Genomic DNA, 21,835 nt, shown 5'->3' with positions numbered 1-21,835 from the left:
CCCCGCACTTTTTGCTAACGCCATTGTTGTTTCTTCTGTTGTATTCTACCAAAAGACGAAGTCTGAGTAGGGAGAATGAAAAATGTAAGTCTACAGCTCTCTGGGCTTGCCACCCCCTTATAATTTGAGCAAACTCAATGTCTGGTATTTACCAGCACATGCAAGTAGTTCAGCAGCTCCCTGAACATCCAAGAAGTCAGCAGGGATTTAAATCAGCTGGAACAAGAGGAATTGCCCATATTCAGCAAAGCTGTGTCAGACCTGGCTTGAAACTGAGTACAGCCTGTGTGTTGTCAGGCCCCTGCCACATACACAATGCTGATCTCTACTCGCCTGCCTCCATCCCCTGAGCAGCACCACTGCAGCTCCCTCTCCCCATGAACTTCATACTACAAATGTAGGTCTTGTTTGTGCTCCTGAAACAACAGGTTGGAGTTCCTGTGCAGTGCCTCAATCAACCTGCATGGTTTGTGAGATACCCCTTCTTTATTTTCATGTGAGAAAAAAGCCAATAAAACCCATCAGTTTTCCCTTTTTTTAGACTTCTCATCTACTTCTCTGGCACCCAAACAAGCACATCTTCTAAATGTTAAATCCCAGATTTTATCTTTCCCACAGGGACAAACATTTGGAATCCCAGAGGTAGCTACTTACAGCTATTTGAGCTCAGATGCTCCACGGAGATTAGCTCGCAAGGAATTCAGAGGTTTAACTTGAAAAAAACAATTGGTCAGAGCAGCTATGACTTATTTATAAATGTGTGGATTTATCAGCCTGGAGATTGCTGCAATCTTCTCCGTTGACTTTCCACTCAGCCAGGTGCTGCTGCTGGTGCATTAGACATGTTTTAGGACTGTTGTTGTTAAAGCAGCTGGCTAGTCTTCCTGCTAACACTAAGCCAAAGCCATTTATATGGAGCAATCCTGGTGGTTAATGAATTCAGAAGCAGTGGTGGAATCCCAGCAGAACATCCCCCTCCATCACATTGGAGAGTGGGAGCCTCCAGGCAATTTCTTCTGTGGGGTGTGAATGGCTCCATCAGAGAAGGAACGGGTAGGCCTTTCAGTGGAAAACCAGCACACATTCATTTTGTAGTCAGAATTTTTATTTTCTTTATATCCAGGCTTGTCATTGACATCTGAAAATAAAATCTTTCATTTACAAACAGGCTAGTGCAAATTAAAAATAATTTTGTCCAATTAAAAAAGACAGATTGCACAAATTGTTTTAGGATGATCTTCCTGGAACAGCTGGTGGAGGTCGCCTAGGAGAAAGACAAAAATTAACCCCAAATTCACGGGAGGTGGGAAGGGGCGGAGAAGAGATTTAAAACAAAAGGTCAAGATACAATAAATTATCTTAATAAAATAGGTTAAGAGAAAAAGGCACAGAACATGCACATTAAGGAAAAGAGCAAGATTAGAATCAGCTGGCTATCAGCACAGCCTCAGCTTTCATTCTCACCGCTTCCCAGCTGACTTGCTGGTGCCAGAGAACTGGGACAATCACATCACGAGTGTGGAGGTTGCTGGTCACAGGCTTTCTAATTTTCTTGCAGCAAGTAATATCCTCTGGAAGAGCTTTTCCCTCGTCAACCTTAAAATTTGCACCATCTGCTTCAAACACTGTTCTTGGAGTAGGCCTTTTTTAAGTGAGATTCTGATAAAATTGGGAATCATCAAACAAGATGGCCTGTGGGCTGGATTCGGGTATCTGGAGGGGACACTGCTGGGAAAGGTTAAAAACGTGGGTGATGGCAGTGCAATGAATCTACTGCCAACCCTGGCAGGAGTGACCCTTGGCAGTCGATGGCCCAGTGCAGCGGTTAGAGGAGAGCAGATGCTGCTCCTGTTACCCAGCTCTGACGTGTCACTGACCAACATGCCAAACTCGTACATACAGAGTACGTAACATCCTCCAGCCAGATGGGACACGTGTGACACTGCTGTTCACTGAGGGGATGTGCACAGACTACCTCAGGCATAGCCATTAACGATTATTAAAAAATAATCTCCAAATGTTACAGCAAGTTACAGCAAGCAAGTGAATATAACAGGAATGTTGCTACTTTGTTGATCCCACCTTTTGCACCCCCTTTCCCAAAACCTGTCTAAGGACCAACATAGTGACTGTTGTGCTCAGTGAAAAATGTCCTCTCCCATAGGAAGCTGTTGTGCTTCTTGTGCCGTACAGCACCAACTCCAGTTACTTGGCTCATAGTGATCTGAAGGAGGAATTGAGTAACCAAGACATCTGCACATTCATATACAACCACTTTAGGGGGAAGTCCCTTCCAGACATAATACGTACACACACATGCACATTTTTACTCCAGCTCTTGCTCTGGAGGACTCAGTCTGGCTGCCTCCTCCGCTCTGAATCTCCCCAAAACATGCTTTTCCCAGCAGTGAAATGGATACCAGGTACTACTTGAAAAACATTCATCCATTTCCCAGCAAAATGTCTCTGCAGCACTCCAAGCCCCTTGCAGGGCAGTGGGCTGAATGCTTCCCACGAGTTATATACCCCCTCCCCCCTTTTAATGACACCTCCAGTGATCTCAATGCAACACGCATCTCTGATACACAATCCTCACTGCAGTCCCAACAGAGGCAGAGTGCAGCATGCAGAGATGTTGGTGTGAGAGACAGAACGCTACTCATGCACATCCAGAAAGTAACAGTAAAAGCCCATCAAGAGTTACAGTTTATTTCAGGTTCAGAAATGCAGCTTAACATTTTTACAGCAGGTGTATGTGATGGTCAATAATGACCATGGTTTCAGGAATCGACTTGTGCTCAAAGGTCAACACCAGGAACCATTTACAGATTATGAAACCAAAGGTGGATGCTTTGGCTCATGTGAAATAGGGCATTAACAGACAGAGCAAAATTCAGAAAGAAATTAAGCATTTGCTTCTTACAAAAAGCAGTCACTGTTTACACCGTCCTGGAAAAGTAAAGAGACAGGCAGTAAAGTAAATGGCCGTCAAGACGGAACAAATCATATATCAAGCAAGAGTGGAGGACTGTCTGGACGGGAGGAGCCATCGGTATCACCTCGCCTGCAGACAAAGTAAGAGGAAAGACAGGCAGAGTAACATTCATTTACACAAGGGAGCTGTTCTGCTAGAGCCTGGGGAGGAGGTTCAATGCCACAGCAGGAGGAACTGTGCTATAAGCACACAGAGAGGTTGGACCTCCCCAGTGTCACAGATACAAAATAGGTCTGCTTTCAATTCAGGAGGTTTGTACTATTGTAACACAAAAAGACAGAACTAGCCAGTAATCTCAATATGTTGTATACACATTGTTTAGTGTAGCTATCTGCAATAGAGTGTAATATTTTCTATGTTATACTTTAACACGTGATGCCATAACCTGTAATGTATCTCCTTTAATATAATAAATAATCTACTTTTATGAGGCTTACTCAGAAAGTGCAACAAGATCAGGAATAAAATAAACACATTAACTATGTACATAAGCCTTTTCATTGAACATACAATCTTTTTAATCCTACCACAAGATCCCTTGAGATCAAAGGCCAAGAGCTATTTATGGCATGTACAAGCTCTTCAGCTGTTGGTCAGCCATGACGAAGTAAGGTGGAACATGTTCTCCAGGCAGAGACCGAGGCTTAGCCTAAATGCAGTACTAGATGAGCACTCTCCTGAAACTTAGCTGCGTATATCACCCACCTAATTACACATCTCACATAAGATCCTGCTGTTGCTTAACAGGAGTCTTCACTACTCCCTGGCAATCTTCTGAGCTTTGCCACAGGGAAGCAAAGAAAGGGAGAGCAGCCCATGCTTCTCAGATATGGGAGTTCAGGCCTAGTTCCCCCTGCATAAGAGGGCCCGCAGAGGGGGCAGTGGCCAGTCTGAGGTAACCAGTCCCTTTAGCAGACCCACACAGTGCTTGTCCTGCTGTCCTTTGGGCATGGAGGAAGTTGCTGCCACGGCTGCTCTGAGAACAAGGGAGGGGAGAGACATGACTTGCCAGCATGAAGAGGGAGCGGGACAAACCAACCCGTTCCAGGAGGAAATGGGCTGAGGCTGGGAGGACAGTGCTTATTCAACTGGATGTGGCAATTTCTTGGGAAGCACTTAGCATTTTTCCTAGAAACAACAATTCTGTGTAGTTTATTCTGAAAAGCGTATATGCAAGAAGTTAGAGGTAAAATCATCAAACTCTGGATCTGTGCTCAAGGTTAATTACTAACCTGCACACCTAAAAGTATTATGTCTGGGACCCAGGGCCAGATTTAGGTGTGATCTGAGTAAGGATGCAGAGGAAGGGAGGGCTGTGCAGCTGTGTCCCACAACCTCAACATCAAGCGCAGAACCAGATGGTGCTGATGATGGGGCCACAGGCACCTCACTGCCTCCTCCTTCAGGTGAATCCACCCTTGAGAGCATCATTTACAAGTCAGGATTACTGCTGAGAAATACAATTTCTTTGGGGGCAGAGTTAAGGACAGCACTGAATTGTGCCACTTTTACTTCCTTATGCTTGTCAGAAAGAGTCATCAAAGTAAATAAAGGAGTCTCAAGTACAGAAGATTTTAGGCCAGGATCTGTGTCATCTAATTGAGGCTCCTAACTTACCAGCATTCCCACCCTCATCTCCCATGCAGCCGCATCAATCTGAATCACCTTCTGGAGGTGCTGCCTCTTTCCACTGTACAAAAGGGACCTTGGACAACTAAACTGAGTGCTTGGGGTATGGGTGGGATAAACCCAGACCATGGCCTTGCAGTATCACTGAATGAATATCAAAATTTGGGGTTAAAATTACTTTCTGTGGCTGTGGTGCTAAGCTTGGCTTTCTGTCAGCAGGCAGCTGCCCGTCAGTAACAGAGAGTTCTGATAAACTATATACAGGTTTGCTGGCTAGACAACAGCAGGAACTACTATAATTATTTATAAAAATACATCTAATATGTGCATTGCTTGTTACAGCAAATATGTTGGGTTTTTTTTTTTTGTAGTAAATATCAATAGGTTTGCAACAGTAGTTGGGTTTGCAACCTTTTTTTCTTTGAAAGCTGATGCTGTGCATTTGGTGTTGGCGATGTGGGTCTGTTCTCCAAACAAACACTTAAGCAGTCTTCTGAGATCACCAAGATGCCAGTGCTCTGACAAAACTCCATCTTCGCTGTGTTTCACATGTTGACCCCTAGGCTCCCCAGGCATGTGTTACAAGTATGAGGTTGACAGGAAATTAAATTTAAGCTAACATACAAATCATGATGTTTTCCCAAGCTCATCTCTCTTATGCAAGCTGAAACATGATTTGCTTCAGTGGTGAGCACGGCTAATCAGCAGACTGGGAATACTTAGTAGGCTAAATCCCCATTCATTGTGGGTCTTTGGTTAGATTCTTCCTAACCATGGGGCTACAGCATACTGGAGCCCTACATGCAGTCTCAATAAATAAATTTATTAGACTGATTAGACTGGGGCCTTTGAAACCACCAATTGCTTTGCCTAGGGATCTGTAACCATAATAGAAATAACAGCAATTAATATTTTCGGAAGAAACAAGGCCCAATTAATCTCTAGTTTAATTTTGTTAACTCAGTAAGTTTTAAGCTGTAAGGGTGACGCTAACCCTAACTGTTTAAAGTGAAGTAATGCAGTCAAGACAAGAGGTTTCTACAATGCATTAATATATAACGTGCAAAACAATAGGCAGAGAGGACCTCTGCAAGCGAACATCTGCTAAAATAATCCACACAGCTGAGTACTTCTAGTACCTATATCATAGAAGTGATCCTAATCTGAGGTGTGCAGGACTTCAAGTGATGCAAAGAGAAAATCTTTATATAGGGGGCATAATGGAACTTTACCGACTGGTGTGAGCAATATCTCAAATCCAAACCAGACCCTTGGAAAGCTCAGATGCAAATCTAGGCTGTAGCTCTGTGAGTTGGCTCACACAATGGGCAGAGGAGCAGTAGCCCATTTACAGCTGTGCTGTGCCATATCATATAATATAACGTAACATATCATACCTGTATCTATATTTCCTTCTGTCTCACAAAATGACCAAAAGCAACGCTCAGTTCTCTGGATCCTGCAGTACAGTACATTTATACATATTTCATACACTCACCCCCAAGGCTTCCGATAAGTTCAGTGGGAGTACGAATGTGAGCAAGCACTAGCAGAGGACAAAGCAAGCTGGCACACGCTGCTCTGTTATGTACTGGTTCTTCAAAATACCCTTTCACATCCTTGCTGCAACACCACAGCCTGGTCACTACCAACCACCCAATCTATGTTGCATGTCAGCTGCCAATGTGGAAATAAAGTAAAACGCGCATTGTCCCATACACACACTTCTTGTTTAACAACATTCCTTAAAAACTAGACTTTGGATAAGGAGAAATTATAGGAGAAGCAGCCATCCAGCAAGCTTCTTGCAAGAGAGACATGGAAGTGTGAGGCCTTCGGAAGAGCTTGGTAAGACTACATCGCTTTTCTTTGCCCAGTTTAGCCATTAAAAGAGAAAATGGACATAACTGTGTAATTCCGAACGATAGAAAACCTGAAATGAATGAATGCAAGATTCCTTTCAGAGAAGAGGGAAAAAAGAAGCAGATCAAACCAACACACACAAATACACACAAAGTCAAGCCCTCCATTTGCTGTACAGGACTGTGAGCATGGTCGCCTGGGTGAAGACATGTCAGTAAGTTAGCTAACATGAGCTATTGCAAAAGGAAAAGTCAAGGCAGCACAGACCTTCCCAAAATATTTAAGATCTCATAAACAATGCAGAATGGACAGAGAGTATATCAGTAAAATTGGTTACTTGCCTATAGATGTCCATACATGCGACTATACATTGGTTATTGCAACAGTTATCAAGCAATTTGCTTCCACGTATTTGGTTAACAATGAATGGCATGCCAGAAACTTCTTTTAGTCTAACAGGGATGAATCTAATGGACGAATTACAGTGGGCCGAGTTGGTGAAGGGGGTGGTCTTCGACTGGAGAGAAAGAGAGAAGAAACAATAAGCACAAACACTAAGAACAAACCTGGCACCTTTTGCTCTTGCTACATGAACATGCACATGCTCCTGAACACAATGTTATTTCCATGTACACTGAAGCATGATAGCCTTAAGCATCCACAAGAAGGAAGAAAGCAACGGGTTAGCCACATGCCTACCATGCCTTAGCCCTCTCATGCATCAAACAGCTCCTCTCTCTGGTCCACAGCCTGGAAGTTCTCCGAACACAGTTACATTCTTGTGCCATGGACACCATTAGTGGAGGATCAATAGTCCTGTTTTCTCAGGGGTCAGTCCCAGCCTGGACAGCCACAGAGCAGTCTTAACAGGTACATTTCAGAGTGGCCAGCTGGATTCTGGAAGACAGCCCGCAGCAACTTTAGCAGCTCTTTGCAGAAGCAAAAAAACCCTGCAGCTTCTTGCACAGTTGGACCAACTGGAGCCAAGCCAATGTGCCTGAATTTGAGGCACAAATTTTAAGCTTTATATCAATGGCCAACTGGCATTATGAAAATGCTAGTTTTGACTGTGGCTTCTGGATTTCTTCATTTACCATTAATGCATTCCTCTATCAACTTCAGTAACTCCTAAGGGAGTCCCAGATTTTTTTCAAAAGGCTTATGAGTCTTTAGTCCCCTTTTTCAAACGTCCAATTCAGCACAGGCTCCAGTGTACTGCAAACCTCTGCATTTCAATTTGGACTCCATCATCGTCTGGTAAGAGACCACACTGTGAGAGCTAGCAGCAGCACAATCCCTGAGCATGTTCCACCTGCAGTCCAGGCTGAGACCTTCCACTCCCTTGCTTTGTCCAAGGGAGTTGTAGATTGACTTTTCCCTGGTAGCTATGTAATTGCCTTTTACATTTTTGTGTGTGTTTAGGGAACCTGGTTCACATCAGTGCTGTGTGGAGATAACTCCATCACCTTAGTTACAAAGACTGCTTTATTAACGTTCCATTCCACCTGGGATAAAACACCCCACTGCTGACCAAAGCCTGTGCAGAATCTGAGATGACAATACCCATTTGGACTCCAGTGCCTACACTAGCTCAAACAGTTCTGCCTAGCACTGCTTTGTGCTGTATAAATATACCTAAGAGACTGTTCTTCACAGCCAGCCTGCTCCCTTGGCTAGCTATCCAGCACCCTCCTGCAGGGTTTTGTTGTGCAATTATTCAAATCTGTCTCTCACAGTGTTTTTGTTCCCCATTTTCTTTAATGGGAAGTACCAGCTCTCGCTTTATTCCTTAACCCAGCCCAGATCACCACGAGAGTGCACAGCTGCTCTAAGAGAGGCATGAACCCTCTGAACAAAGTGAAGAGCTGAACCCGGGGTCTGAACAAAGTGAAGAGCTGAGAGCTCTTAATTTCCTATCCAGCTTCAGCAGACTACATTAATGACCAAGACAAATTGTACAGCCCTCTCTAACACTGTCCTCCACCTGCAAAAGTAGGAACAGCTCCTGTCCCTGAAGATCACAAAGGAAATGTGTCTCATTCTGTTAAAGCTAAATAGAAGATGAAAAGAATGTAACAATGTGTTAATCTTCTTTGAACTGAACATAATATGTAAGACAAATTTACACTTGACAAAAGCATTTTGATTGGCTCAAAGTGCATCTTGTACAATATTCTCTGTTGGTGAAGAAATGAGAATTTTAATCCCTAACGTACAACAAATACAAAATATGCCAACTGCAGCATTCAAGTAAATCAACAAGCTAAAAAAATACGCGAAATATAATTTCTTCATGGTGTATTTTTCTTACAGAAAAAATGTTACTCTGTTAACTATTGTTTCTTGTGTTGCTCCAGTGTAGGTCTTCTGGACCCATTTCCAAAATTTGTAGTTTCATAAAGAACCACTTCTAAGGCTCTGCATTTCTGCTGGGTTGCATTAAATTATTCCTTTGTTGAAATGCCTCACATTGCATTGCTTAGCGCTTACTGAAAACATTGTATCATGTGTATACAATCTACAAACAAGGGAAAATGCATACAGCTGTCTTCATATCAAATTTAAAAGATACGAGCCCAAGCATGCATTTTACCAGGTTGAATGCAGCACACTGGATTCAAATAATGTAATTTAGCCAAATTGCTATTTAGCCAAGCAGGATCAGAAACTGGAGAGCACAGTGCAAAGATTTCCTGGTTATAATCAGTCAAACCAAAATCAGGTCTGAGCCTCATTTCCTCCTTGAACCAGTGCTGTTATTGCACTGTGACCACTATTTGAATTTTCATTCAAGCCTAGTGCAGACCTGAACAGAAAAATTCCCCAGCAGGCTCTCGTTTCCACTCCAGAATACCACTTCAGGGAGTAGCTGATACCCCCTGGGGGCCCTCTCCAACGAGGAGCTGCTGACACTGCGAGGGCCTGGGGCGCAGCGCCACACTGCAGCCTCTCCCCTTCCCCACGCAGCAGGCAGAGCCAGACCAGCCTTTTTCTCCCTGTGGCACTGCCCAACAGGCAGGTCTGCCCCGCGAGGGGACCCCTCAGTCCAAGCTCTCCCCCACCACTTAACGCTATGAGCGCCTCCTGTTGGGAGATGCACACACGTATCTGGGATGCTCTGCATACATATGCTTGTGTGTCTTCCCAATAGGTTTGGGCAAGGATGTACACGAGGAATGGACAGACCTCTCCGTAGCTCCAGCCCCTCTCTTCTGCCCTCTCAGGTGTGCTGCCTAGCTCCCATGCTGTTGCACGGGATTTTTTTCCAGCTCCTTAACCCAGCACAGCATGACCAGCTGAGCAAGACCTCTAAGTAGAGACATAGGTGCCTTCCAGAGGAGCGGCAGATGGAAAAGGCAGCACTTGGGAAAAGACCTGCAAAAGCACCATTCACTTCCAGTCCTGCTGCTGACAGTCTCTGAGGCTGCCTCCAGTTCCTCGTGCTGGAAATGTAGGAAGAGGAGCCATGCTCTCAAGTCCCTGGTCAGAGTACAGCATGGGGGTTCAGCTTGGGCAAAAGACCTTACCTTCACTAGCCACCAGTACATATCAACCAGCATGAGCCGAAGCTCAAGTCAAACTGAAGGAAAGGACAAGCTCAGAAGTTGCCTGTCACTAGATTTCCCTGTCAAGGTGACAAGTCATTATGTGACTACTTTTACACTCAGAGTAGGAGTCAGACCTTTTTTTTTTTCCCCTAACAGGAATCTCAACCCCAAAGACAGGAAGAGAGACCAATCCACGCATCTGCTGCCTCTCCCCTCCTTTATGCCTCGACCGGTGGCTGGGAGTGCAAGTGCATCCTGGGATGGGAGCAGTGCACCGAAACAGCCACCTTCAGATAACAGAGCCGGCAACCAGCACCGCGCTGCTCCTTGCAGATATAGTCCCACCTTCCTCACTGTCCGCGGCATCTCCGAAAACCGCAGATCCGAGGGAAGTCCAGCGTGATTACGGCACCATTGCTTTCTGAACAAAGGTTACATAAATGAACGCTGCCAGACCCTCCAAACGTGGAGTAACGCAGAGCAAATGGGCAGGAACCTGGAGAGCAGAGCGGCAGGGGGAGCTCCAGCCTGCCTGTGGACAGGAGCGAGGGAAAAGCAGAGAAAAACAACCTCTCCTAGATCCGTGCTCCGCACTAGCTGCCATGTCAGTGAGTAAATATGTGACTAAGCCCAATTAAATGTTTAGTCTGAGGCCAGCAGATGATAGCGGTAGAGGGGGGTGTTTTCTCTGTTATCGGACTGACTTTGACAGCCCGGGGTGCGTTTGCGGTGCTGAGCTGTTCCTAGGCCCCAAAAGACAGCTCCCAGTTCATAGAAAGCTCCTTATAAAAATGTCACTGCTGCGGTAATTCCAATTTGGTTATTGTCTCCCAACATTTCAGCTGGGTTTTCGAGTTTGGGGGCCAAATCCTGCTGCCTGGCCGCTTCAGCAAGCAGCTCAGTCTGTTGTGGTTTGTTGCATTGGGAGGGAAGGGGGTTGGGGTGGGCTTTTTGTGAGTTTGGTTTGTTGATGATGTCTTTTTTTCTTTTTCTTTTTTTTTTTTAAAAAAGAAAGAGTGTTTGTAGAAGTTAGTGCTAAAGGGGCAGGGGATCATAGGTCCCCAGGGTTGAGTAAACGAGTCTGCAGAAAGAATCAGTTCTTCTAACTAGCACACATTAAGCAGACATAAAGAATTTACCAATGAAAATTGTGGACTAAGTATGTATTTAATAACTCCCTGATGTTGCTGCAGAGACTCCTCCTTTGAAGACCTCAGTGGGGTTTTGAACAGAGGGTAACTCTTAACCCAGGCAAAAACTTTTTAAAAAAGGAAAAGTTTTACATTTATTTTTAACCTAAGCAGCACACTCCATTTTTCCAGTTTTAAAAGAACTCCTAAAAGCTTTAGCTAGGCAAATGCAGAGCAAAAGAAACTAAATAAAGCAAGTCTAGACTTAAAATTCGATCAGAAACATATGGCAACTCTTCAAGCATTTGCCTTTTGAGAAGGGCTATCGCTCCCCACACAGAGTCCACAAAATATGCTTTCAGTAAAGCATGGCTGTAATTGCCATGGGAGGCCCTCCTCAAAGAAGATGGCTTCTTTTCTCAGAGCACAGCTAACGTACTTATAAGTAAAAGGCTTTTATTTCCGCTTGCATTTTACATTCTTGTTTGCTTGTGACCACCGGAGAACACTTGCGGAAGGCATGCATATAACTATATTTTACAATACATCCTATAGTTTTGAAATTGTAAACAAAAGTCCATTATTCTCTCCCTTTTCCATGATGTTGGTTTCCCTATAGTGCAGCCCTCTCGGAGTACCCTGATACATGACATTGTCTTTGCAGAATTTAATGAGGAAATAGTTAAACAAAATCCTAAGCAGCTTTAAATCTGACTGTAGGCAAATTTTATTTTAAGTGACAATACAAATCTGGGTGTGATGCTTACAATAAGAGGATAAAAGTGACTTCAGGTGAGGATTAAATATAGTTTCTTGTTTAGGTGATTATTTAGAGACATTAGGTACCTGGTTCTTGGGATAGTTATAATGCCTTATTTTATTTTTATACAGTCTTTCTATTCCAGTAAGATCCTTAGACCCCAGGCAGCTTAGCCTTTACTTTTCCTGGTTCTTAGATCAATCTGCCTAACTTTTATATGGTACCTCCATCAGTCTCTCGATTTGGAAGAAAATCCAAACCAGAAGTGAAACTACTGTAGTCATCATGGTTGAAGAGTAGAGGCAAGACATGGGGTTTAGGCCTGATTAGTTAGTCTACAGTCTGTGCATACTTAAAACCCTTTCTAGCCTACTGCAGATGTAGCATGGCTACTTTGGAGTCTCACAAACATCAACTTGGGAAAGGATCTTGAGTGGAAGTGGGAAAACTGAGAGAAGGAAAGGCTCTTAATACTAGTGACACAGGTCATACAAAAGTAGGAAAAGCAGAAAAAGGATGATGATACTAAGAATTGGCTTAAACCATGACAAGAGTAAAGCAGGAATCATGGCCAAGAGTCAGGAGGAGATGATGATTATGGGAGAAATGACAAACAGCACTCAGTGGTAATGAACGGAAAAAGTTGTTGGGAAATGTCTGATATGGTCCCTTACCCCAACATAATGGTCCAAGAGAGTGAATATATCTCAGTTTTGTTTCCATACTGAAAAATGTCATTCTATTAAACATAAAATGTCTCTAGTAAGCATGCCCACAGGATTACTATCGGCAGATAAGTCAGGAATGGAAGCACTGAGGCACCCAGCACAGATTTTGAGGATGCATGCCAGTTCTGAAGTAGCTCTCCAGCTGAACACATAGGTAGGATCAGACTCCACAAAGGCATAGAGGGCGTGGTGCAACTGTATTGCGAGATACTTGCATAGCTGTACATACAGCTGAACCTCACTATTTCAAATGACCCAGCTGCACAATACTCTGTCAGTGAAAGAATTTTTGTGTTAAGTGTAAGCAAGTTAAAATTATTAGTTTATGGTGTTTATCTGATACCTATTTCTTTTAGGTGAAAGAAACAAGAAAGTAAGAGTGAATGGGAAGAATGCGTCCTTCCACTAGCCACCACTACATTGCAGCAATCTCCATTAATTCAAATGCCAACACTGTTCCCAAGCATTAGGGTTACGGAGGTTCCACTATGTGTGATTTAACTTAATACACATAATCCTTTCAGAGGCAAAGAGGTCCAAAATCCAGTGCTCCACTAGATTAATACATTATTTGCAAGTCAAGCTATGTTTTCTATATGACCATTATAAACTAATGTCTATCACACACACAAATGTGTTTGTATGTTTATGTGGGTCTTGCATTTTTGAATTAGTCATTTCAGGGAATTAATGTGCCACATGTAAAACTCAGCTTGAATAAACAAAAAAAAAATAATTCAATGGAGCAACCAAGAAAGACTATTATTCTTAACAAACTGTGTGTTCTTATTTGCCCTTCAGCAGGGAATGTGTCAAGTAGGCAAGCATGCAACACATTAGTGGAGAACTGTCCCAGCCTTTCAGAAACCCTAGGTCAAGATGGTTAAGAGAATCAAAACTGCCTGTGGAAGAAGAGAGAGTCAGGAGTGCTGTGTGATACATTCAGAATGCTGCTACCTTCTTCTGTCCACAGAAAATGGCAACAGAAGGGCCCCAAAATCAGCAAGAGGAACACCTAATCTTTGCATAGTAGCTCAAGTCTTACATACTCAACTGTTTAGCTGTATTGTTCAGCATCACTGTGAGTCATGTACCCTGTCTTTGAACATGTCTACTTCTGACCACTCTGTTCTTCCTTCCTACTCACTTTTGACCACCTTCTGCGTTTTTGCCTCTCTCCTCTTTACCTACCTTGGTGCAAAAAAGGGAGCAAACATCCTGGTTGTCACCTCCAGCTGGAGCTGTACCTCTTGCTGTTCATGATGACAACTAACATGATTATCAGTATCATAGTTCTTAGTATAGCCATTCAGTGCCCTCATTCACTAATGATCCAGTACAGTTTGTAGGGGACAGGAGAGTTTCAAGATGCCTGCAGGTTCAGGAAGTTCAAATCATCACTCCTTTCTCTGTATTTACAGTCATACGTTTTCTCTCCTACCATAAGGAAGGCTAGAAATCCACTGCTGTTCTGCCCACCCCTTCAGACGAGGCAAGAAATTTCCTGCTAAAAACACCGTTGCTCTAATCCTGCATAGCCTTCATGGCAACTTTTATTAAACTACTCTGTTATGAGAGTAAATAATTACTGGGGACAAAACACATCTTTAAGTACCTATATTTCTGGCAAACAACATTTGCTATTGTTTGACTCTACTTCCCTTTTTCAAGTTGAGAGACACTAAAAATAAATACCACTTCCTTCTACTAACAGTATCTGGAGAGAGAAAAGATTAAGAAAATAAAGAAACAAAAAAAAAGCTTTTGCTGAAAATACCTAACAGAATAAATTACTTATTCAGTTAACTAACTGACAGTCCCAAAGCAGGCTTCCATTGTGTCGGAGGAGTGCACTCACATCATCATCTTTATCCCAGAACCACCTTTTTCAATTCTTTTTAGGTTCTTCCTTTTTCTGTCCAACTCTCACTTGCATCATTTTTACTTTACATGGGACTGGTCTACACTTAGAGTAACGAAGAGTCGTTTCTCAGCCTGATCCTCTTTGCTGAACTTTGAAAGTAACTTGCAACAGTTCCAATCAAACAGATCGCTTCTAGTTCAGCTCATTTTAAAAAAACCTTTTTTTTTTTTTTTTTTTGAATAATGTAGAAAAAAATAGCTTAGGAACAATACTAAAGACAATCAAAACTTGTATTGAGATACAATAAATGAGATCAAACCTAAACGCCACATAGAACAAGTGACTCTTCGGATACTTTTGTTCAACTGTCATATTGTACTGCCCATCAAAAAATGCCTAGGGGGAGAACCTTGCCTCTGGCTGATGAAAGGAGCTGCTGATGGGAGTTAAGAGTCAGTGTCAGCAGATGTAGTACCTAGGCTGCAGTATCTCACATCTTACGAACTTTGTTTTACTTCATCTTCCAGACAGTCATGTGGAGATGAGGTATATGAAGGAAGTGAGCAAAATCCTAATGATAGTCTGGAAAAAAGCCATCCTTTTAGGGTCAGCAGTCAGGGGAGCTCTTGAAGCAAAAGTGGAGACCCTCCTCTCACAGCATTACAGTTCAGGCAGCCGAAGAATCAGTTCTGTGCAAATGCTGCACATTCTTGTAAAATTGGTATTGCAGAATTATAATGAAACCGTGAGAGTCGTATTGTGATATTTCACATTTTTAAAACCTGCTGTAACCTGCTTTTTGACCCATCCCTCCCATATTCATCCTCATTCAGCATGCTGCTGCTTTCATGGCTTCTGTTAGGACTGAAGCTGCAAGTTGACCCCCAGTAAGATGACCAGTATCCCTCATCAGGTTTTGCACATGGCAGTATGGCTGTCCTAAGTAGCGTAGCTAGTGTTTCTAATGGTTGTCATAGCCACTGACACCAGGCTGCTGTTAAGAAAGATTTCCAAATACTGCATTTTATGGTTTGAAAACTGTTTGAAAAACTTCAAAAGAAGACAGAAATGCAAGGAGCAGGAGAAATTTAAAAAGGTGGCAGGGAAAGGATAAATTGGAAAGAAATCAAGACAGTGAGAAGGAAAGGAGGGAATAAATGGGGAAGGGAGACAAATGCACTGAACAGGAAACCAAGTGAAGGGAGAAGGTGTAAGAGGAAGCAAACAGTATGGTCAAGAAAGGGACAGCGAGGGAAGGGAAGAAAAAAAGGAAAACAGAACAGTGTTACAGGAGCCAGTGGAGGAGGGGAAAAAGCAGAGCTCCTTTCTAAAAGATAAGGGAAAATAAATGGAGTCTCCCACCTGAAGCAGCCAGCTGCAAAAGGAACATATTATGGGGTGTGCATTTCAACAAGAAATGTAAATTTGACTGGTAAAAAATTACATAGGTGTGTCTTCCCCCAGGGGAGAAATCACAGAAAGGATAACATATTCTTATAAGTCTTGTGATTTTGGGGTCCTTGGACAGGCAGGGTTGAAAAACGTACAGACTATGGAAGAGCAGTATCCCCTCCTGGGATGGACTCTGGCTTTGCATCACCCCTGTAGCTGTATATTCTTTTGGTCACAGACATGAAATGCAGAATTAAATTAGTTATTATTTGGCATTCCTTTTCCGCTGAAATTCAGCAGGATTTTGAAATCCTTCCACATAACACTCTTGTCTCTTTGCATTAAACACTCCTAACTGCTGATTACACTTTTTGAATATAACCTTCACTGAAGATCCATTCAAAGAAGACAAATGGATGCTGCTGCTGGATAGAGCTGTGCTCTTCTGTATCAGTGTTCAGATTCAGATCATCCCAACTCAGCACGCAAATGCTTTAAGGTGGCCACTTACTCATCCTGCCAGAAGAGTTTGATGCAATGGCTATTCAATTATTATTTATATTCCAATAAAAAATTAAGTTGTAAAATTTAAGGCTGCAAGGTCAAACCTTCAAAAGAGAGGAGATTCCCTCTTTTGGCAGGCTAAGGCAGGATAACCCTTCTGGCCTTATATGCCTATGCACTATGACAGATTTTAATCAGAGGATCACATGCAATTTTTGCAAGGGATCCCCTTATCATTCAGTGCACAGGGTTAGACATTACATAAAATTTTCCAAAGAACTCTAATCCATAAAAATCCACCACAGGAAACTTATTTAGTGTTGATATTTGGCAATTAGAGAGCTGAGTACAGAGCCTGTGGACCAGAAAACATCAGGCAGTGATGCTTTCTGCAGCGCTTCTAACTTTGCCTGGAAATTTCTGACTGTAATTACTGTCAAGTGTAAGTACTTTTTTGTGCTGGGTTGGCAGAGATATGTAATGATGGCTTACAACATAGATTAGTTACAAACACAACAGGTCATGAAATTAGCCTCTGTGGCATAATAAAAATGTAGCCGCATAGCAGCCATCACCCCTTCCATGCTGGCTGGCTCTGGATTGAAGTAAATTGTAAGGAGAATATGGGACTGTTCATGTACAGCACATGAATTCTCTCCCCGCTGCTTGCCGCACATGTAAAGACCACTCTCAGCCCCCAGGGACACAGCACCAGCATGGCTGAGGGTGAGATACAGGTGCTTAAGAGCATTTATGTTCCTGCCTGCTTGAGTGGACGGTCCAGCCCTTTAAAGAGCCTCTTTAACCCATCCCAGGATTCCACATCGTGTGAGAACATCTATGTCTTAATGACAAAGTGAGTAACAGTCTCCAGTGCTTTGTTGGGAAAGCCGTCATGAATCCACAGTATCATTGAAGAGCAGCACACAGAGAGAAAACAGGAGCGTCCTCCCACCCCCACTAACACCATGGGCTGTGCTGCCAGGAGAAGAACATTTCTAATTCAATTGTTTTCCTTGTGGCAAAGCAGAGATTCCCATTCGGGACATTTAAAAGCCATAAAGCATCCAGAGTAGAACTAAAATTGGTCAAGATCATAGAATCATTTAGGTGGGAAAAGACCTTTAAGATCATCAAGTCCAACTGTTAACCGAGCACTGCCAAGTCCACCACAATATAAGCCAATATATTAACTGCAAAAGTTATTTTAGAAAACAAAAGCTGTAAATTAAGGCAACATAAAATTAAACCTAGCAACACTAGCAGTTTAGAGCTAATGTGTCTTATGAAAGTCTAACACTTAATTATGGAAAATGAAATAAGAAGCATGAAAATTACAATTGAACAGTATTCCCCTCTGATACATTCACAGAACTGAGTACTAAAAAGGATCTTATGAATCCAGGGAAATGATGTATAGGTCAACTTCAAACAAACAAACAAACAAACAAAAAATCCAAACCAAACAGAAAGAACAGAAGGCCAAATCTCAATTTAAATATACATTCAGGCATTTGCATCAGCAAAGATCAGGCTTTCCAAACAGGCAGGCAAACATTCATCATGGTAAGCTAAAGTGGCTCTAATGCCTGCTTAAAGCCATCTTACTGAAGGAGTGCACAGCTGCATTTTCTTTCAAAATAGTACTGCAGCCTTTTAAGAGAGAGGGGGAATAATCTAAATTCTGGCAGCAGGGAATATTTCACAAATCATATATGCTTTGGCATCAAGCCCTTAAAGCCAGGGGCCTTTACTCACAGGCTTTGCTGGGAGAGATCCACCCACCTCAAGTGGGATTAATTAAAAGAGGCATGTATCATGCAAATAGTTTCTGTTTCCTTACAGAAATATTCAGAGCACATAACCCAAAACAGCTTTAGAATCAGAGAGAAGCAAGGAAGAAAATTATTTCCTGCTCCCCTAACCATTTTCCTTTCCTTGTACAGTAAGCAAGAAACAATGAGAAAATGCCGAGAGCTCACCAATTCTCTACAGTTCTTTTGATTAAATGCTAATGGAACTGAGGAACAAAAAGGATTTGCTTAAAGGCAGGGCTGTATCCCACTATAAGGTGCCCAATTCTCCAAATCAGACATGTGCTCAGCCACTCACTGGAAAAGGACAGTCCAAGTCTTACCCCTGAAAATGATCTTTTTATCTTAAGGCAGAATAGGAAAAAATAGAAAGCTCATATTTCTTAAGCATGTCAGGATTTTCAGCTCCACATGACAGTGACAGGAGCTGCAATAAAAAGCTCCTTTGGAAAGCTAGATGAACTTTAAAAATACAACTGTCTTCTCAGGAAGCTAAACTATTTCCCTAGATCTGAGAGATCCTGACACTTCAAGGAATCATTGCAGAAAATGGTGGTACTGCAGTCAGAGCATAGAGCCCCAGTTCAAAAAAAAGTTACAGAGGAAGCTCAAGTTTCCACCAGAACTCTTCCTCAAAACTATTTTTCCCCCCCTTTTAATATCTCAGACCCATTTTCTGACTCAATTTCCTATGATCCTGCAAAGGCTGTTATTAAAACCAGACCAAGCGTAGCAGAAATTCCAGGGCTCAAAAGAAACATTTAATAGGCACAGGAGCCGGCCACACTGTCCCCCTCAGGTGATTTCCCCTGCAGCCCCTTCCCTGGGATTTCCTCTCGTGGAGTTTAGTCAGCAGGAGAAACCTGAAGTTTCAGCAAAACAGCAAACCCTTCCTTCATTCTTAAGCAGCTGAGATTTTTTTATGTCTGAAGATTTCATAGCTCTAAAAAAGAGAACTAGGATCCAGTCTAGAATATGTATATTGCAGATATTTTTTCCACAAAAATGTCAAGCAGTCGTACATTCAATTATATATCCATCTACAGCATTTTAAAAACACTGACCTCCTTTATCAGTCACTGCTTTGCATGCCACCAGTGGCAGTCCTGAACTGGGTTGTTCCCAGGCTGCTTACCCAAGTGTCTTTTGTGTGCTGGAAGATTCCTTTCTGGTCTCCATCCCACCTATCACTTTAGCTTCAAAAGATTATCCCCAGACATGCTCTTGGCAAACCAACTCAGGAAAGCATTGTTCATGCAAAATTACAGCCAGGCAGGACAAAGGAGACATGCTCATTTGCAGGGGAGGTGAGACAGACGAAGGGAGCTATGGTTCTCTCCAGTAGTACAACTGACAAAACACTGGACCTCATTTCTGTATCTAGTCTGTGATTTATCCTCTGATGGCACAGGGGAAACACTGGTGCTGGTGCCCGTGCCCTTCAGCTCAGTCTGAGACTCTCCCAACAAGGGATGCTGCTTGGATTTCTTCCCTTTCAGCGCAAAGTTTAGTCCTAGAAAGGCAATTTTTGGGTCCCCCCCCGCAGTCCTACTGCAAGCTACTGGATATCCACTAAGATCAAAGAGTGTGTTTTGTGCAACAATGGCCTTTTCATAGCAAATATATAAAAATACTTCATGCGTTTGGTATATCTCATTTATTTATTGTTCATACTATAAGGGGAAATTACATTAAAACCACCAAGCCTCAAATTTAAGTTACTGATAACTACAACAGATCTCACCTATTTAAAAGAAAGTTTTTCTCCAAGGGTTCTCTTCTCATTTACCATTTCTAAAATGGAAAATGTGCACATTTTGTTTCTATTTAACTGGCTTTTTTTTTTTTTTAACTGTGACTAATTTTAATGTAACAGTTGATTTATTAAAAATGGAGAAAATCCTTTGTTCCCTTTGTTCCAACATTGCCTATTCTGTCCATGCCTCTCATAATTTAGGAAGTAACCAAAGCCCTCAGAAACAGGCTTTCACATATATGTGTGTGTGTGTATATATATATGTATGTGTGTATATATGTGTATTATGTCATTGTGAAAATAAATATTAAGCACATTTTATTTATAAACAGCAGTTAATGCCACACAAAATTATAAAATATGCAAAGCTACTTTTAAAAGTACGGATAAATTCAAAGCCCTGGGAAGAAAAGGAAACGTAGTTATGAAAATCCTATTCCTTAACTACTTGGTTAGTCCCATACGATCTACACTGTTAGACAACTATGGACTGCTTTCAAGTGGCTGTAAATTACTTGCCTAGCAGAATAAGAATCAGATTCTTATCAGTTTGTTGCACAGTCTTACAAGGACTGTTCTTGTTCTCTCCCAGAAAAGCCATTACCTCCTCTGGTGAAGACTCAGAATAGTAGACGTGAATTGTTGTACCCCTGCCACTCTTCTGGTGGAATGGTCGATGACCTCTCTCTGTGTGAACCCCTTCGTGGGTACGACACAACCAGAACAGGGGTTCTTCATATAACAAAATCTAGTGTCTTCAAACTGACTGATGGGAATGTCTTTCTTTTTTTTTCCTCCTTCATGAAAAAACTTAATCTCTTTTTAAAAAAAAAAGTCATATTTGTGCTAGAAATTGTTTCCTCAAAATGCTTTTGTCTCTTTGCAGGGAATACCCAATTTTGCTTTGTTACAAGACTTCCTCAACAACAGTGCTGAACTTTCCAACACAGTGCAGAATCTGTCTGTTATGCTAGAGCGAGAGAACCATGCCCACCACCAGGAAGATTAGACATCTTACCTTGGGATGCTGGGAGGAGCCCGGGTTGGCCGAGAGGGAACCTGGGGAGGTCCTCCAAGAGCTTCACCACCACTTGGAAACTGAGGCAATGGTCCTGGTCGGAACGGGACTGGGGGAGCCCCTGACTGAGGGCCTGGAGATGGGATTGCAGGAGCAGGTCCTCGGCCAGATAAAGGTCTGGTTGGGGGGTTGTTTAATGTAGGCCTCCTCTGAGTTGAGGGACTTGGAGGAGGTGATCTAGTGAAATATCAGAAGTTTAAGAAGTTCAGTAAGTTAATGGAGTTTTTTGTTTGTTTGTTCGGGAATTACTTCAATTATTTTTAAACACAAAGCCTTTTTTATGCCTATGACAATTCTTTATCCTGGCATTTTCCTTTGTTGTCAGTGACAGAGCATCACGTATGTTTAAGTCTCACACCTTTTCCACGAACAGCATGCTTTATGATAGTCAGAAATAAACATATAAGCAAAGAAGCAAACATAATGGATTTTAATATTAGAGTTCCAATCATGTTAAGTGGATTTTCTAGTACATGGAGCCTGAGATGCTAAATTATTGTAACAGTTTGCAAGAAGAGGCTCTGTGGATGCATAATTGGGGTGACAGAAGCGGCTGCTATCTGAAGCATCAGATAGCTATAAATCCACTGGATGGTCTTCTACAAGGCAAATATTCTGTCTGTGTTCACATACATATCCATAGGATATGTATATGTGGGAAAATGATTTATTTTCCTTCATAAATGTGATTAAAGACTACAAGAGTATCTGCCCAGAAAGACAGGCAGGAGGGGAGCTACTGATGCTGGCAATGTCTGCCTGTCCTGAATTTCA

The 21,835-nt window shown here is 42.4% G+C and overlaps 1 protein-coding gene and 1 long non-coding RNA gene across 9 annotated transcripts in view; one reads left to right on the top strand and one right to left on the bottom strand.

The window, feature by feature from the left end:
• Window positions 1-2,677: 2,677 nt before the first annotated feature.
• DNM3 (dynamin 3) overlaps window positions 2,678-21,835 on the bottom strand; it is a 176,823-nt gene continuing 157,665 nt past the window's right edge. For 5 of the 7 annotated variants that reach the window (XM_030494442.1, XM_030494444.1, XM_030494447.1 and 2 more), the window contains 2 exons: window positions 21,002-21,238; window positions 2,678-7,004 (listed from right to left, as the gene is read on the bottom strand). In XM_030494442.1, coding sequence (XP_030350302.1) covers window positions 6,935-7,004; window positions 21,002-21,238 — 307 coding nt within the window. In that variant the 3' untranslated portion in view covers window positions 2,678-6,934. The remainder of the gene's footprint in view (window positions 7,005-21,001; window positions 21,239-21,835) is intronic. The other 2 variants (XM_030494443.1, XM_030494445.1) reach the window with 1 other exon arrangement.
• Window positions 10,248-21,480, top strand: LOC115611467. Of its 2 annotated transcripts, none has more exons than XR_003992592.1 (2): window positions 10,248-10,643; window positions 20,870-21,480. It is a non-coding gene; the product is annotated as an uncharacterized LOC115611467 (long non-coding RNA). The 2 variants fall into 2 exon arrangements; XR_003992591.1 differs by lacking the exon at window positions 20,870-21,480 and adding an exon at window positions 13,010-13,280.

The sequence above is a fragment of the Strigops habroptila genome, chromosome 8 (genome assembly GCF_004027225.2).
Source record: "Strigops habroptila isolate Jane chromosome 8, bStrHab1.2.pri, whole genome shotgun sequence".
NCBI classification, from domain to species: domain Eukaryota; kingdom Metazoa; phylum Chordata; class Aves; order Psittaciformes; family Psittacidae; genus Strigops; species Strigops habroptila.
Note: the sequence above shows the minus strand (reverse complement) of the source record. Positions and strands in the feature narration are given on the sequence as shown.